The 14614-nt window shown below is 37.7% G+C and overlaps 1 protein-coding gene across 4 annotated transcripts in view; it reads right to left on the bottom strand.

Moving 5' to 3' along the window:
* The window catches only part of gbf1 (golgi brefeldin A resistant guanine nucleotide exchange factor 1), an 83587-nt gene that overhangs the window by 38881 nt on the left and 30092 nt on the right, over nucleotides 1-14614 (bottom strand). For all 4 annotated transcript variants that reach the window (XM_052573466.1, XM_052573467.1, XM_052573464.1 and 1 more), the window contains exon 4: nucleotides 444-575. In XM_052573466.1, the coding sequence (XP_052429426.1) occupies nucleotides 444-575 (132 nt within the window). The remainder of the gene's footprint in view (nucleotides 1-443; nucleotides 576-14614) is intronic.

Raw genomic sequence — 14614 nt, 5'->3', positions numbered from 1 at the left:
CTAAAGTTTGGGTCCGTGAAATTTTTAAAATCTTTTTTGAAAAAAGTATCTTATGCTCGCTCGCCAAGGCTGCATTTACTCGATCAAAAATATAGAAACAGCAACACTGCAATATATTATTACAAATTCAAAAACTGAAACATTTGTTATTAATGTTTGATATTTATGTTTAATACATTTTTGTTTTCAGGAAGTTTTATTAAAGAAATCTAAATCTTTTGTAACATTACAAATGCATTTAGTGTCACTTTTGATCAATTCTATGCATCCTTATTAAATAAATTTCTTTCCTAAATTAAAAAATATATATATCTTACTGACCTCAAACATTTAAACGGTAGTGTATAGTATATTTTTAAAATATATCACGCTTAAGATTTGTTATCTGTCATTCTGGAAGAATAAACATCAAGTACCGTTTCTCAGGCATAATAAAAACGTACCTATCAGGCCATATGACAAAAACTTGTTGACCGATGTGAGAGCGAGGCCTGTGATTGGTCCAGTTGTGTCTTCTGAGCGGACCACCTCCAGAAAAGGTCTAAGAAAAACGTTGGGCTCCACATCGGACAGATCTGGAATGACAAAAGAGAAATCTCTAGGTCAGAGGAGGGCAATTCAACCTACTGACAAACACATGAATGAAATACGACTCAAGTTACTATTTTCAGCTAATATGACAAATTATTCAGTTTGCTAAGAAGAATTTTGTGTCATACAGTATACGTGAACAATGATTTAGTAGAGGTGTGTCATGACAAGCCTGTGTGCATACATGTGCAGATGCTAGAAAGGTAGAGCCAGAGAGCGGGTAAAGCCAGGGCTGTTTCTTATTCACCTTGGCAGAGCTGGGCATCTTATTACAACTCTGTTTCCAAAAGCTCTTGTTTAAAGCAGCTGTGTAGGATGTAGGATTTAGCATTAATGAAAATGACTGAACTGGCCGGGGTGGGAGGACCCGCTGAAGAACAGCTGCTGGGAAAATTAAAGCCTCTCTCTCATCATTAAGAATGCAACGATAGCGCTGTTCAGAAACAGAATAAGAGTAGTAATTTTCTGGTCTTTGCTGCTATTGATACATTTTTTTTTAGTAAGGCTATAAAGCCTACTGTATTATGTTTTGACAGACACACAAATTTCTGAGGATTCTAAATGATCAAACCTTTTGTATACAATCTTCTATGGGCCTTCTATTACCTGATTTGATACTTCATACTGTTTTAACAAATAAACTACAATAAAATGTGCCACTTCAGGTTGTGGTTCAAGTGTCTTTTGGTTGTGAAATCTATAGTGATTTTCCTAGATATTTACAGATTTCAAGATTCTAAACCAATTTAGGTTTACTTTCTTGTTCTTATCTCTCTGCACATCTCTCAATAAACACTACTTTATTGCATTGCGTTATTGCCCTCCACAATAATAACTACATATCTCTGATCATAAACGGAGCGTTTAAATATCATCTTACTAAGACATATTAATGGGAGATAAATGCATTTTATGTAAGCAGTCTGCTACACTGTTTTAAGGATGTCATGGATTTATATTATCAGAAATTGTATAATTATCTATTTTTGAGCACATAAATATCAGCAACTGTAGCAAGTTACAAAGTTCTGCTTGGGCCAGATTGGGCCTCTGAACTTTTTATTTTTGGTTTGTTTTTATCATTCAAGACATAAAAGTATTATTTATCAAATAAAAAAATAATAATAAATCAAACACATTCACAAGTTCGATTTTGTCTGAAGGTTAAAAAAAAACTGCTGCATATTTAAAATATTTAATATTTGAATAATATTTAAATTTTTGGGGGGGAATATTTCTAATGTCAGGCTTTGCAGGGTTAAATACAGGTCGACATGAAGCAAGGATCAACTTTCAATCCGTTTTGTGCAATGAATTATTGGCTACTGTGAGAATTAACACACATACTCAATTTACAAACTTTTTTACAGTAATACCAATAAACCATTAATACTGAATCTAATACACATACTACAAAATTATATGGTTGTGCAGCCCTACTCTTAATAAGCGTACATAAAACATGCGTTTATTAATGACAAAAAAATCTGATACATTCTCCAGTGTCCCATACAGTAATTTCTGATGAGAACAGCAGAGGTCAAGAAATAATCGGCCTGTTGCACGATACAAATTTAGGCCTGGAGCGCTGAGTTTATTGATGAGCTTTTATAAGAAATAAGCCGAGTCCACCACACATAAAGCCTTAATCTAACAGAGCCAACAAAACACAGCTGCAGCCGAGGATGCAACATACTTCATTATCTCTGCCGAGCTCTTTATTTGTGGATGGGAAAGCACCCCGGGCCAATCCACCCGGGCGCAGGGAACAGCCCCTCTGAGAACGCCAGCGAGATGGGGGGGAGGGTTACCAAATACAAACCAGGTAAAATAACAATGGAAAAATTAGTGGAGTCACGAAAACCTGCTGCGAATGTCGAGCTGAGGCGAAGCTTGCCATAGCAATACTGGGCGGATTAGGGTTCCCCGAACAGCTACTTTGACGCAAAAAAACAACTCGTGACTTCAAAGCCTGAGTCGAGCCTCAGCCAATTTTACAGAGCGCACATATGACCACTGAGTATTAGCTTGTGATATCTAATACGCCTGCGGCTTGTTTGGAGATAAAATATAAAATCATTTGGAAATTTCCACACTTTGTCTTATCCGTGGCCAGGGCTGCTTCTAGAGTCGCTTCCAAAAGCAAATCTTCCCTCGCACACTTTCTTTGGGGAACTTGACGTTTTTTGTTTGTATTCTCATGGGGCAAAGGCTCAGAAATGCTCCGTTCCTACACTGAAAACTCTTTGACGTGCTGTGGTATCTGATAACAAGGGTCTCAAGTGCTTACCACGTAACCAGAGTTCACGAATAGCCAAAGAAGAATAACAAAAGTTTCTTTGAAATCAAGTCGAAGAAACGATGGCGAACCTTCGAAAACACAGGACAAAATAACTCCACCGTTAACGTGTTTCATCAACCCCAGAAACTTTTAAAGGTGGGCTTAGACTATATTACTTTACAGTGGAAGAGGGAGTCTGGAGTGAAGTGGGGGCGATGAAGGGAGAGGGATCTCAAATGAATCTGTCAATAGAGGCTAATAAAGTCTTCATCAGAGGCGATCACCCCGTAAGTGCCACCTTCACCGCAGCTAGTCTCTGAGATTGGAGAACTCAATTGTGTTGTATTGATCCGGCCGGCCATTGGCGGCCTGTCATTCTGCCTCCCCCCACATGCAGCAATCTTCTTAAATAAAGGCTAAATATGACTCTGTACTTCAGCGCAATCTCCGGGGCCACGCAGGGAAATAAATAAAATTGAGCTGGTGGACCATGATGGTGAGACAATCACACAGTAACCAGGGTGACCTCTGTGTGACATTGGCCAAAATAAAAAAGGGATTAAAGTCGGTCACCCATCCATGTATGCTCCGGCTAAGGGTTTTGAGTCTCCAAGTATGTGCGTGTCCTTGGAGAACAAGCTCGGAGAATTGAGCAACGGCACGGCACGGCACGGCTCCTAACAATCTCCCTTAAGATTCAATTGTGCCTGTACATAACTAACAGAAGAACTTTTAGCAAAAACTATGAGAGGCTATATCTCTCATTTTCATGATGTTTATTGCTTAATTATGCACACACAAAAAAAAAAATTTAATTGGATTTTCAAGTTGTGGAAAAATTTTTCCCATCTCATTGGGAATTGTGCAACTGCCCATTCTGTTGTGCTGACTGAAACTCTAAACTCTGATGAGTGGACCGAGTCTGGTTTATAAGGCCTGTGCAGCCAAGTGTGACTGGTACCTCTGCAAATAGCCCCGAACCCTTGGGCCCCTGGGAGCACCTAGAGAAGAAGATGCTGCCGCCACACATTACACATGCACATCAATTGGCAGTGATGCAGAAAGGGCTTAAAACAGAGCACAGTTTAAGCGGTTGAGGGTCTGAGCTATAAATGTTTGTAACAGCATTGAGAGAAAGCACATTAAAGCAGTGTTTAACTGACTTAAATGCATCCCAAATAAATATTTTAATGTCACCTTATAAATGGGTTTGAATTCAGGATCAAAACATACATTTCATAATTTAGGTTTTATTGTTTTAAAGTTGGCTTCTTCAATCATTCAGCGGACTTTCCATTTACATCTACTTCAATTTTTGAACGTGATAGTCCAAACCTACGTTTTTTTATTTTTGATATGTACGTCACAATACAGAAAGGATCTGTTGCTTCTTTGGCTTTGCTATGCCCTTTGATTTTAAAAACCTTTATACTATGAATAAATAACAATGAAAACAGCAAAATGATTTATCTAATGATTTACCAATTAGTTTCAAGTTGACTCTTGTGCAGTCAGTGTTTCCTATAAGACTTTATTTGATGTGAACCTGATGCCAAACTTATTCATCTATTATTTCACATGCAGATAAAAAAAAAGCATCTGCTAAATGCATCAATGTAAATAATTTACATTTAGGCACTTAGCAGAAGCTTTGATCCAATGCAATTATTTCAATGCACTGAAAATATACAAGAATAATATCAATGACATTAGACAATATTTGTATGTATTAAATTACATTTTTTTTTATTATTATTTTAAGGTATTTTTAATACATAAAGCTCCAAATAAAGGGTATTAAATGTTCAAATCATCATTAAATTTAGAAAATTATTTAAAATGGGTATTAACACCAGATTATTTAAAATATAAGCCAAAAAAATAAAAAAACTATTTTGACATATACAATGATATAAAATGGCTCATAATGTAACAACACCATTATTTTGGACATACCACCCAGTATGTATAATATATAGCATTAGTAGGGGCTTATTTAGAGACTATAGATATTAATCTGCTCTCAATGAAAAAGAAAACAGAAGAGATTCTAAATGACCAAATTATCCAGTTTCCTAAACTTTGACATTTCCCCACTCTAGTAAATGTAACTAGAGCACCATTGACCAATCAGAATTCCATAAGAGCCACATTACATCACAAAAACAAGAGGAGACAATTTTCCCAACTGTTCTTATAGACTAATGTGTGTGTGTGTGTGTAGGACACCGCTATTCAGAGCAGCAAATGATCAGACTATAGCAGCAGTATTACAAACAGTGGCTGACTCTCAATGCTAGACCTGCTGGACCTTTGTGTTTGCCTAATTTAATCACAAAAGAATTAATAACTCAATTTGTTAGACTGCTGTCTCACATATTTTAGCCAATCATTCGGGCCAAGTGTCTTCTGTCAGGCTGAAAACAGCTATGCTTGACTGATCAAACTCTTTCAACTGCTACTAAGTAGTACAAGAACGTATACAAAAACCTGCTTGGAAATGTGTGTAACATTTCTATACCCTTTGAATAAAAGAATAAATGAATGTGCATCAAACCTTCCTAACCCACTCACTCCATTCAGACAAGCACCGATTGAGACTCAATTGAGACCAGTGTTGGGTAAGTTACTCAAAAAAAGTAATCCACTACAAATTACTAATTACTGCTCTAAAATTGTAATTTAATTACATTACTGATTACTGCATGTAAAAAGTAATCAGATTACTAATTACTTTACTTTCAAGTTACTTTGAAAACTTATTAAACATACAAGGAAAAAAAACTACAAACAAAGTGAAACTTTCCGTAATTTAATATTGACTGAAAAATATTAGTTAATACTCCATATCCACATAGGGCTGTCACTTTTCGTTCGAAAATCGATTGCAGAATCACCAAAAAAAGTTTCGAAAATGAAAATAGGGAATCGATTTTGACCAAACTATAAATTTTAAAATTATTAAACAATTAAAAAAATATAGATATAAAAAAAAAACTCGTGTTGGGGCTTAATTTATATAATACTGAGCAGACTCTGGCTTGCGCTCCGTTTGTGAGGTAAATGAGCGGTCATGTGATGTGTTTCGATTAGCGCGAGAAAGATGTGAAATGGATGCTGAGTAGATGTAACGGAGGCTTGCCTCTGGTGAAAATACGTTTGGTTGCACCAGCAGCTAAAGCAAAGTTTTGAGGTGTGGAAAAGTTTTGACCGTGTTTATAATAAGAATAATGAGTGAATAATCACCATCAGTGAGCACAGGAACACATTGAAGACGTCTACAGTGGATTCATTCATTTTCCTCCACAAAAACATGTAGAACTAGCCTAATCTCTGTGAGTAAAGGTTTTTCAAATGATAACTATATATTCATTAAGGCTTAAATGCATAATGTGGACTGAGTATTTACGCTAATGTTGGCATTATTCTTTTATTAAATGTCAGCTGATATGTGGAGAAGCAAATCCGGCGGAGCTTTTATCTTAATTTCGTTACTGCCAAATACCCATATTAATTGAAAATTAATCTTAATTTAATCTGTTAAAAAAGAATCATTTTTATTGGTGCGTTGGTTTATTTATAGGCTAAATGAGTCTATGTCTATTTAGAGTGCTGAGATGTTACGATGTTACAGAGGACTTATTTTATTTCTTTATTCCAACTTCCAAGTGGCATAGTCTACGTTAGTTATGAATAAAGTATGTTAAAACATGTATAAATGACTCATTGTTGACAAAAGGCAAAAGAGTTGTGCGTATGCGCACATCTGAATGTCAGGCTGCGCTTCACACTGGTTCTGGCTTTTAAAAAGCTGTCAATCAAAATGTACTTCTCGGGCTCGGGCCGAAACCTGTCGAGCTCGGGTCCTGTCGGGCCTAACTTTTAAGGCCCGATTACAGCTCTAATGCCAATTAATAAGAAATATTGCTGACTTGTGCGTTTCCAAGCGCTCTCGTTCGTCCGATATGTGGCGTTGAAAAAGGAAATGCCTTTTTTTTAGACATGGAAAATCGATTTTACAATCGATTCAATGAACACTTATGTCTTAAAAATCGAAAATGCTTTTTACACAGAAGTGACAGCCCTCTATCCGCATAGCATTTATCTAGATACCTTGCAAATGTATTTCGGTCCTGCAAGGGCACAGAGCTGTCCGAGTAGCCTATTATCGTAAGCAAGTCTCTAAATGACTGCGATTCCACAGTCGACAAGCGCAGCATTTCCTCCACCACATACGCTGCTACAGCTCTCTTCACCTGTCCAGAAGTTACCTTCCCTCCTGATCTTGAACAAAAATCTCTGTCCATTTTAACAGCACGAGTTCTCCAGTAATTCATTAAAGCGCATGCTCAATAACTGACGCAGCCGCCCCAAAACGTGATTAGAAATGCATTTTAATTTATTTACTTTAATATTTTTTTCTTACCAATACATTTGTAACGCAAGTAACTTAATTTTATTGACATCAGTAACTGTAATCAAATTACATTTATTTTAAATGTAATGAGTTACATTACTGCGTTATCACGAAAAGTAATTAGAATACAGTAACGCGTTACTTTGTAACGCGTTATACCCAACTCTGATTGAGACACAGTTCACAAGCTCACGGTGAAAATTACCTCCGAACAAAACGACTCTCAGCCCACAAGGGTTGCGAATGGGGGTGAGCAAAGGGAGGTGGGGGGTGGAGCATCCTGTGGCCAAGCCAGCAGCCCAAAACCAAACACTGATGGTTATTGATCTGCTAGTGGAATTAGAGCCGGGTCTTTCCAGCCGCCTGCTCTAATGCTGCGGGAGATGGGACGAACTAACAAGGCCAGCACGGCTAAGGCAAACCCAGGGAGACTTCTCATCTCAGGCCCCAAACACAGCCTGATCCATCTGCGGGGAGGAGTTTGACGCATGTCAACGCGCCTGCTCTTTTCTCTCCTGCCTCTTGAAGAAAATTGGCACTTGTCGAAGAGGGCAATTAGGTTGTAACAATGTTATGGAACTCCATATGGTCGTTCGGTACAACCCACAGTGGTGTTTTATAAATGCGTCGAACAATGCTCGCCACAACCTAAACAGGCAATTTGAAAGCCCTAGAGAAATTAAAACTTTTCAGAGAGCTTCCAAAGTAACTCATTGAAGAATCTTTTTTTACCCTAACTGTATGATATCAAAGCTGTATTTTAGCATGAAAGGACGACATATATATTTCACAGGATGTGATCTGATTTTGCCATTTGGCCAAGAAAAAGGAAAACAGCTTAAAAATATATAACCTTCATAATCTACCCCAAAAGCTTTGAAAGGTAAAATCTAACAAGAGCTCTTAAAAGTTGAACACTACTTGAACACTCAAAAGTTTGGGGTTAGTCTTATTTTTAATTTTTTTTTAACAAAAGTAAGCAAAAGTCAACAAAGAACATTCAATGTGTCAGTAAATACATTTATAATGTTACAGATTTTAAGATTTTTACTCAAAGTGATTGTTGTTCTTTTAAAATTTCTATTTAAAAAAAGAATCCTGAAAAATGTATTGCAAAAGTATTGTCAAGTTGTTTCCACAAAAATATTACCAGTAAAAAATTTTTTATAAATTGATAACAATAATACATGTTTCTCGAGCACCAGATCAGCACTTAGTACACTACGTAAAATCTGTAAGAATATACTGTTAATATAAAGAAATGTCCTTTTTTTTTTTCACCGGTGTTTTCCTCATTAAGAATTATGCATTTTGTATTTTAGGGTTGAAGGATATGTTCATAAAATTAACCAATAATGATTTGGCAGAATGAACAGTACCTTAACCATTTTCATGCTTATTTTCTTCTTAGTGTATAATTTCTTAAAGATCACTTGCCACTGAAAACTGAAGGGCTGCTAAATTTTAATAATTTCACAATACTACTGTTTCACTGTATTTTTGATCAAATAAATGCAGCCTTGGTGAGCATAAGAGGCTTAAAAAACAACAACAACTCACTTTTAAATTTTTGAAAAGTAGTTTGTAAGTAAAAAGCATAGATAAAGAAGGAGTGAGGGTGGGCCATTATAAATAACATTAATTGCTGCAACTCATCAAGAAGCCTGTTCTTCAAGATCAAAGCTCTTAACATTAGGTAAGCTAATGAGAAGGGGGTCTGGAGAAGTGCTCTTACATTAAACTACTACTGACCGGGAGCCCAAAGCATGAGGAGGAGTGTGTTTTTTATGTGAGGAATGAGAAAGTGACAGCACAGCACTACCTTCACTGCACAAAGATAAACAACGGGCCTGTTTAGCTAGCCCTCACCCCTAATCCCAGCCTTTTCTGCTCTCTCCTCCACCTCATCACTCTCTCCTGCACTCGAGGGGTGGCTGGGGCTTTGTTTGCTGCACCTTGAGGCCGATATTAAAAAAAAAAAAAAGTGCAGAAGAGATTTTGAGTGACAAAAGCAAACAAACAAACAGCAGGGCTGAGGATGACCTTTGACCTAGGAGGCTTTGTTCAAATCACCCTCTAGTCATTCTGAGCAGATTCAAACGCTGTTAGTTTTGACAGAGGTGAAATGGTGCTAGTGTGAGAATGAACTCTACTTCATGGAGGGAAAAAAAGACAGAGGGAAAAAGGTGGAGATAAAAAACTGATGTACATGAAGCAAAGTTTTTTTAATGACATTCTAGACAAAACCATTTTTGTTTCTGTTGTTGATAAATGTTTTATTAGCATCAGATGATTTCTGTATGATTATGTGATACTGAAGACTGAATTTAGCTTTTCCATCATAAGAATAATTCACATTTTAAAGGTTCCATAGAATGCATTCATAGAGTATTTTAAATTGTTCTCTGATGTGCCCAGATTGTGTATATGAAGTTTTATCTCAAATTAATTATTTTTAGCTCGTTGAAATTGGCACTTTTAGGGTATGAGCCAAAACTTGCTGTTATTTGAGTCAGTGTTGGCAGTCAGTGTTGCCAATTCTGCTGTTTTTCCCCCGGGTTTAAGCAACCCCTATGGATATGTGGCCCCTAAAATGCGATTTTTACCAGGAGACCCCCCTCAAAACATAATTTAGCTAGTTTTAAGTAGCATATGGGCAGGTTTTGTTGCGAAAACCTGGCAACCCTGCAGAGCTTCAAGAGCTCATGCTTGCAGGCATACCACCGGTGTTACGATTTAACTGGTGGTGGTGATCATATTTATTGACTTCAAATGTTCCAAATGGTAGCTTTAGCAACATTAGCCTTATGAAGAGCCAAGAAGGTCATTTGGTAAACAAAATATGATGCGTGATGCTTACTTTGTCTGTAGTCTGGATGTTTGTGCATGAAGTTTCGGTATCATTCCCTCTTTCAGAAAAAAAATCTTCGCACAACTATAGCAGTTCCAGAGCTGAGCTGACCCTCGTTTGTGAGGCAGTCAGGTGTAAAATGTTAGCACAAATGTATATGACATTTCCATTTTTTCAGAGACATTTCCTCTGAACATGAAAGTTAACCACGTGTCCTCAGCGGTCTATGGAGATTCTCATGTTTGTTGGTGCATCCTTTTGCACCGACATTGTATCTCCAGTAGCTACAGCAAGAGAACAGTAATGGAAGACCGCTGCTTCTCACTCAGGGCTGTGTATATGCTGATAGGGCAGAGAGCGTCACATATGGGCAGGACTTTCCCTGAGTATGACATCATAGTGAGAAACCTAGAACTGTTAGTGTGGAGAGACTGGTTATGATTTATTTGGATCATAAAACAATGAGTGGATGGATGTAACTAAAACTGTAATTCATTGACTGGCCACTAGAGGCTGGCTGCAAAAGGGAATCAGTCCCATAGACTCCCCATGTTAAAATGCCCAACTTTACAGAAGAAAAAAAAAACGTTTACACAGCCTGGTGCAAAAAAATATTTTGGTTTATATAGCAAATTTTGCCCTTCATGACAACTGTGAGGGGGTGAATTTTTTTATAACTCATCCGCTAGGTGGGCGTTGGCTTCAGCAACCAGCTACCCATTGCCCATTTTCAATTGTCCGGGAGTCTCGCGGGGAGATGCGCTGCCAAGATGGCGACAGCCTGCCCTGCACACTTTAAGCTTCAAAACGCACTTCAGGAGTCTACGGGTGACGTCACGGACACTATGTCCATGTTTATATACAGTCTGTGGTTCAAACGCTGTATAAAAGTGATTTCTGCATTCTATGGCACCTTTAAAATAATTTTTTTTAAAAAGATCAATGCAACATTGGTGAGCATATCAACAGTAGTGTAAACTAATAAATAGTTTCAGATTATGCTGAACTAATAATGATATTAAAAATTGAATAATATTAATCATAAAAAGTCAAAATTAATTATAAAAACTTGTCAGTAAGTACACTTTGTACCTTACATGAGATTATTAAATACTGTATTATAACAACTTCCATAAAACACTTGATGTAATATTTCTTATTAGTTGGTACAAAACCAATTATTATTAATTTATTGGGGAAACAACAAGAGGACCCCAGTCCAAACATGATGCATTCACAAACCATGACTTCATTAGTGCACATTCCCTGCCTAGCCTGCACCTGTTATCCTGCAAATAAAATATATTTTTTATGCTGCATACTTTGAACAGAAGCCACATTATTCCGGCTGACCACAGAGAGGAGAGGAGCCGAGCAGTGAAGAGCAGGCCGGAGCATACAGTAATGTGTTTCACAGCTTGCTGTCTACTCATGATGGATGGACTTGTGCTCCAAAATACTTTACGCTCAATCACCTTATAAATAACGGATGTTTTATCATGCTGAATTAAAACATTTGAGAGATGGCAAGCATACGGATAAGTTCCGCTGAGTGTGCGTGTGTGACTGTGTCTCCACCGAGCACTTCCCGAGGAATGTGTTGCTGAAGGTTACTTCCTGGGCTCCAGAAGTCTATGGTGGGAAGTCTTCAGGAAGCATCCCAGTAGTGTCCAGAGTTGATTTACTGCGTGTCACAGCAGCGGAATGATGTGGCCATCACAATGTGGCAAGAGTTTCAATTCTGATACATCACTAATCATGTAAAGCTGCTACAAATTTTACGACACCACTTGCCTGATGTATCTAGACATGGAGATTCTTTTGTTCTGATGCAATTAAGTGTATTCGAGTTCACATTTGAAAACATCCCAGTCTTACTAGAAATATCCTTTTTTAAAACATCAAGGTTCCAAACAAAACAAATACATATAAATATTGCTCTGTTGTCTAAGGACATGAATCACGAGAATCGAATATTATGTATATATGCCTGAATCACAGTTCCCTAAGAGAGTCAGTTGTGAATGCATCTGAAACATAATCTTTTTCACTACAAATAAATATTACTCTGTTTGGTAAGCACATGAAACATGTAAATTAATAAATTAAAAATGTATCTTTTTTTACTGACTCAAACAAACTGATGCATAAATGCAATTCTTCATGAAGCAGACATTGTTCATTGTTGCATTCACTGCGATATCTCACAACATTTCCCAACTGTTACCAAAAGCTACTTTATAGTCTTAACTAAACTAAAGTAACATTTTAGTCAAAGTCTGGAGCATTATCAGACTAAACTAAAGAAAAGGCTACATGATCACTGTTAGCATCACTTACAAGCAAAACATTCTTTTTCCATAATAATTTCAATCCACTCATGCTTGGTTCTCTAATTAAATTCAATCCTTATCCTCTTTTTATTTAGAAATTGAGTGCTCAGACGTCCCCCAGTGTGTCCTTCAGCCGAGGCGGCCCCAAATTAGCGCCTCTATTTAGAGGGAAAAACAAACAGCCAATATGAGACCCTCTGTTTCCGTTGCCTCCTTTGAAAGTGTACCCTTGCAGATACCCTCTTGTGTCTTGAGGGTAGGTACGGGCATCCGCGGGGGGGTTGACTTGCGTACAGCGAGGGGTTAAGCCTGGGAGAGCGGTCAGCTCAGTACGATAAATCACCACACTTGCCCTGGCTCGGAGCTCATTTCACACCACTCCTGATGACTACTATCATCCACAACTGCACGGAAAGAATGAAGGAGAGAGAGCAGACTGAAAGAGGAAAAGAACAAGGGGAGCGAAAAAAGGAAAAAAGCGAGGTGACAAGAGGGAGAAAGGGGGAAACAATCTGGCCCTTATTTGTTTCACCTGCTGTATTCCTTCAGTTCCACACTAATGGCATTCCCATGGGGTGTGAGAGCATATCCTGCAACCACGCACTGTAGATTTAGACAACAGGCCTCGGCTACTGTGTTAGCAAGACACTGTGGCGCATACTAAAACAATCCCTGCCTACAATTAGACCGCATTTGAGTCAGTATACAAGGGGAAGAACAAAGGTTGAATGGTGTGCAATAATCTAATACATATTCACTTTTAAAAGTTTGGGGTCTCTTAGGCTATATTATTTGACCACAAACAGTAAAAATGTTAAATAAGTGTTAAATTAAGTATAATGTAATTCATTTCTGTGATCATTACTCCAGTCTTCAGTGTCACTGAACTGAAAGTTCATAACAAAACCATTTACTTGAAATAATTATTTTGTAACATTCTTAATGTTTTACTGTCACTTTTGATTAACAATGCATCTTTGCGAAATAAAAGTTTACATATCTTTAAAAAAAATTTTTTTTTAATTCTTACTGACCTCAATGTATTGAACAGTAGTGTAGTTAAATTCAGGTTGTTAAGAGCTCTCATTAATTTTAATTGTCTAAATAAAAACCTAAATCTTTGAAATCCTGCCAAAACAGTGTCAAATCGAGTGCTTCAGCATATGCCGGACTCAAATGTAGGCATTTCAATAACTGGTTTGATTGCTTGGTCTAAACTTAAAGTCCAATTTCATTCTCGTTTTATCAGTACATATGCACAATAAACTGTACTTTAATAAAAGTGAGCATACAAATACTCAAACGGTCAATGACAGCAATTCAAAGCTTTCGGGGCAACTAAACTAACCTGACATCATCGTTATCATACAATATGATTAAAAACTGCAACAATGCTTAAGAGACAGACATTGTCTTGACTTTCTTGATCAGATGGTAGAGTGGAGTTGTCAGTATGAGTTATCTACTGGAGCGTGACACTGGCCGGTGTCCAGCAGAGCTCTTCACAGAAGAGTACAGCGGATTAATCTCAAAGGTGCTGAGCTCTCTCTCGGCCTCCTCACTTTAAGAGAAGCCAGCTGTGTTGCTGCTACTGCAGTCTGACTTGATACTAACACAAGCAAAAGCGCAAGGGATTCATAGCCACTTGTGTCCTTCCTTACACATCTTCTCTTATTTCCTTGTTACAATCATTTCGGACTTACTTTAATTTGCAGAGCAGAAAAAGTGATAATTTTTTGGTGAACTATTCTTATTAGCATGAAGTCACCTAATTTAACATGGACGCTTACTTTCCAGTGAAGGCCTCTCTGTCCATTCACACTCCACAGCTCAACACGAGCTCTTGATTTACATTTACCATTCAGTGAAGCATTAATCAGTATTAAGTGTCAGAGCGGCCTGTATTTATATGTGATGCTGTGTTTTCAGCCTCCAAGCATTGACAGCAAATCCTGTGTGTGTGTTTTAGAAAGCACGGTGGTTAGATGGGCTGGATTAGGCTCAAGTCACCTAATGACTATATTATGAGCCGGTGCATTAAGGAGGATTAATCTTAATCTGAGCTGTTTCAGTTTGCTGTGTGTGAGAGCGAGTGAGAGGGCAGAGGGCCTAGTGAGGAACAGCCCAAACACGGCAGAGCC

Source organism: Carassius gibelio, chromosome B13 (genome assembly GCF_023724105.1).
Source record: "Carassius gibelio isolate Cgi1373 ecotype wild population from Czech Republic chromosome B13, carGib1.2-hapl.c, whole genome shotgun sequence".
In the NCBI taxonomy this organism is placed as follows: domain Eukaryota; kingdom Metazoa; phylum Chordata; class Actinopteri; order Cypriniformes; family Cyprinidae; genus Carassius; species Carassius gibelio.
This window is presented reverse-complemented; position numbering and strand designations above follow the sequence as displayed.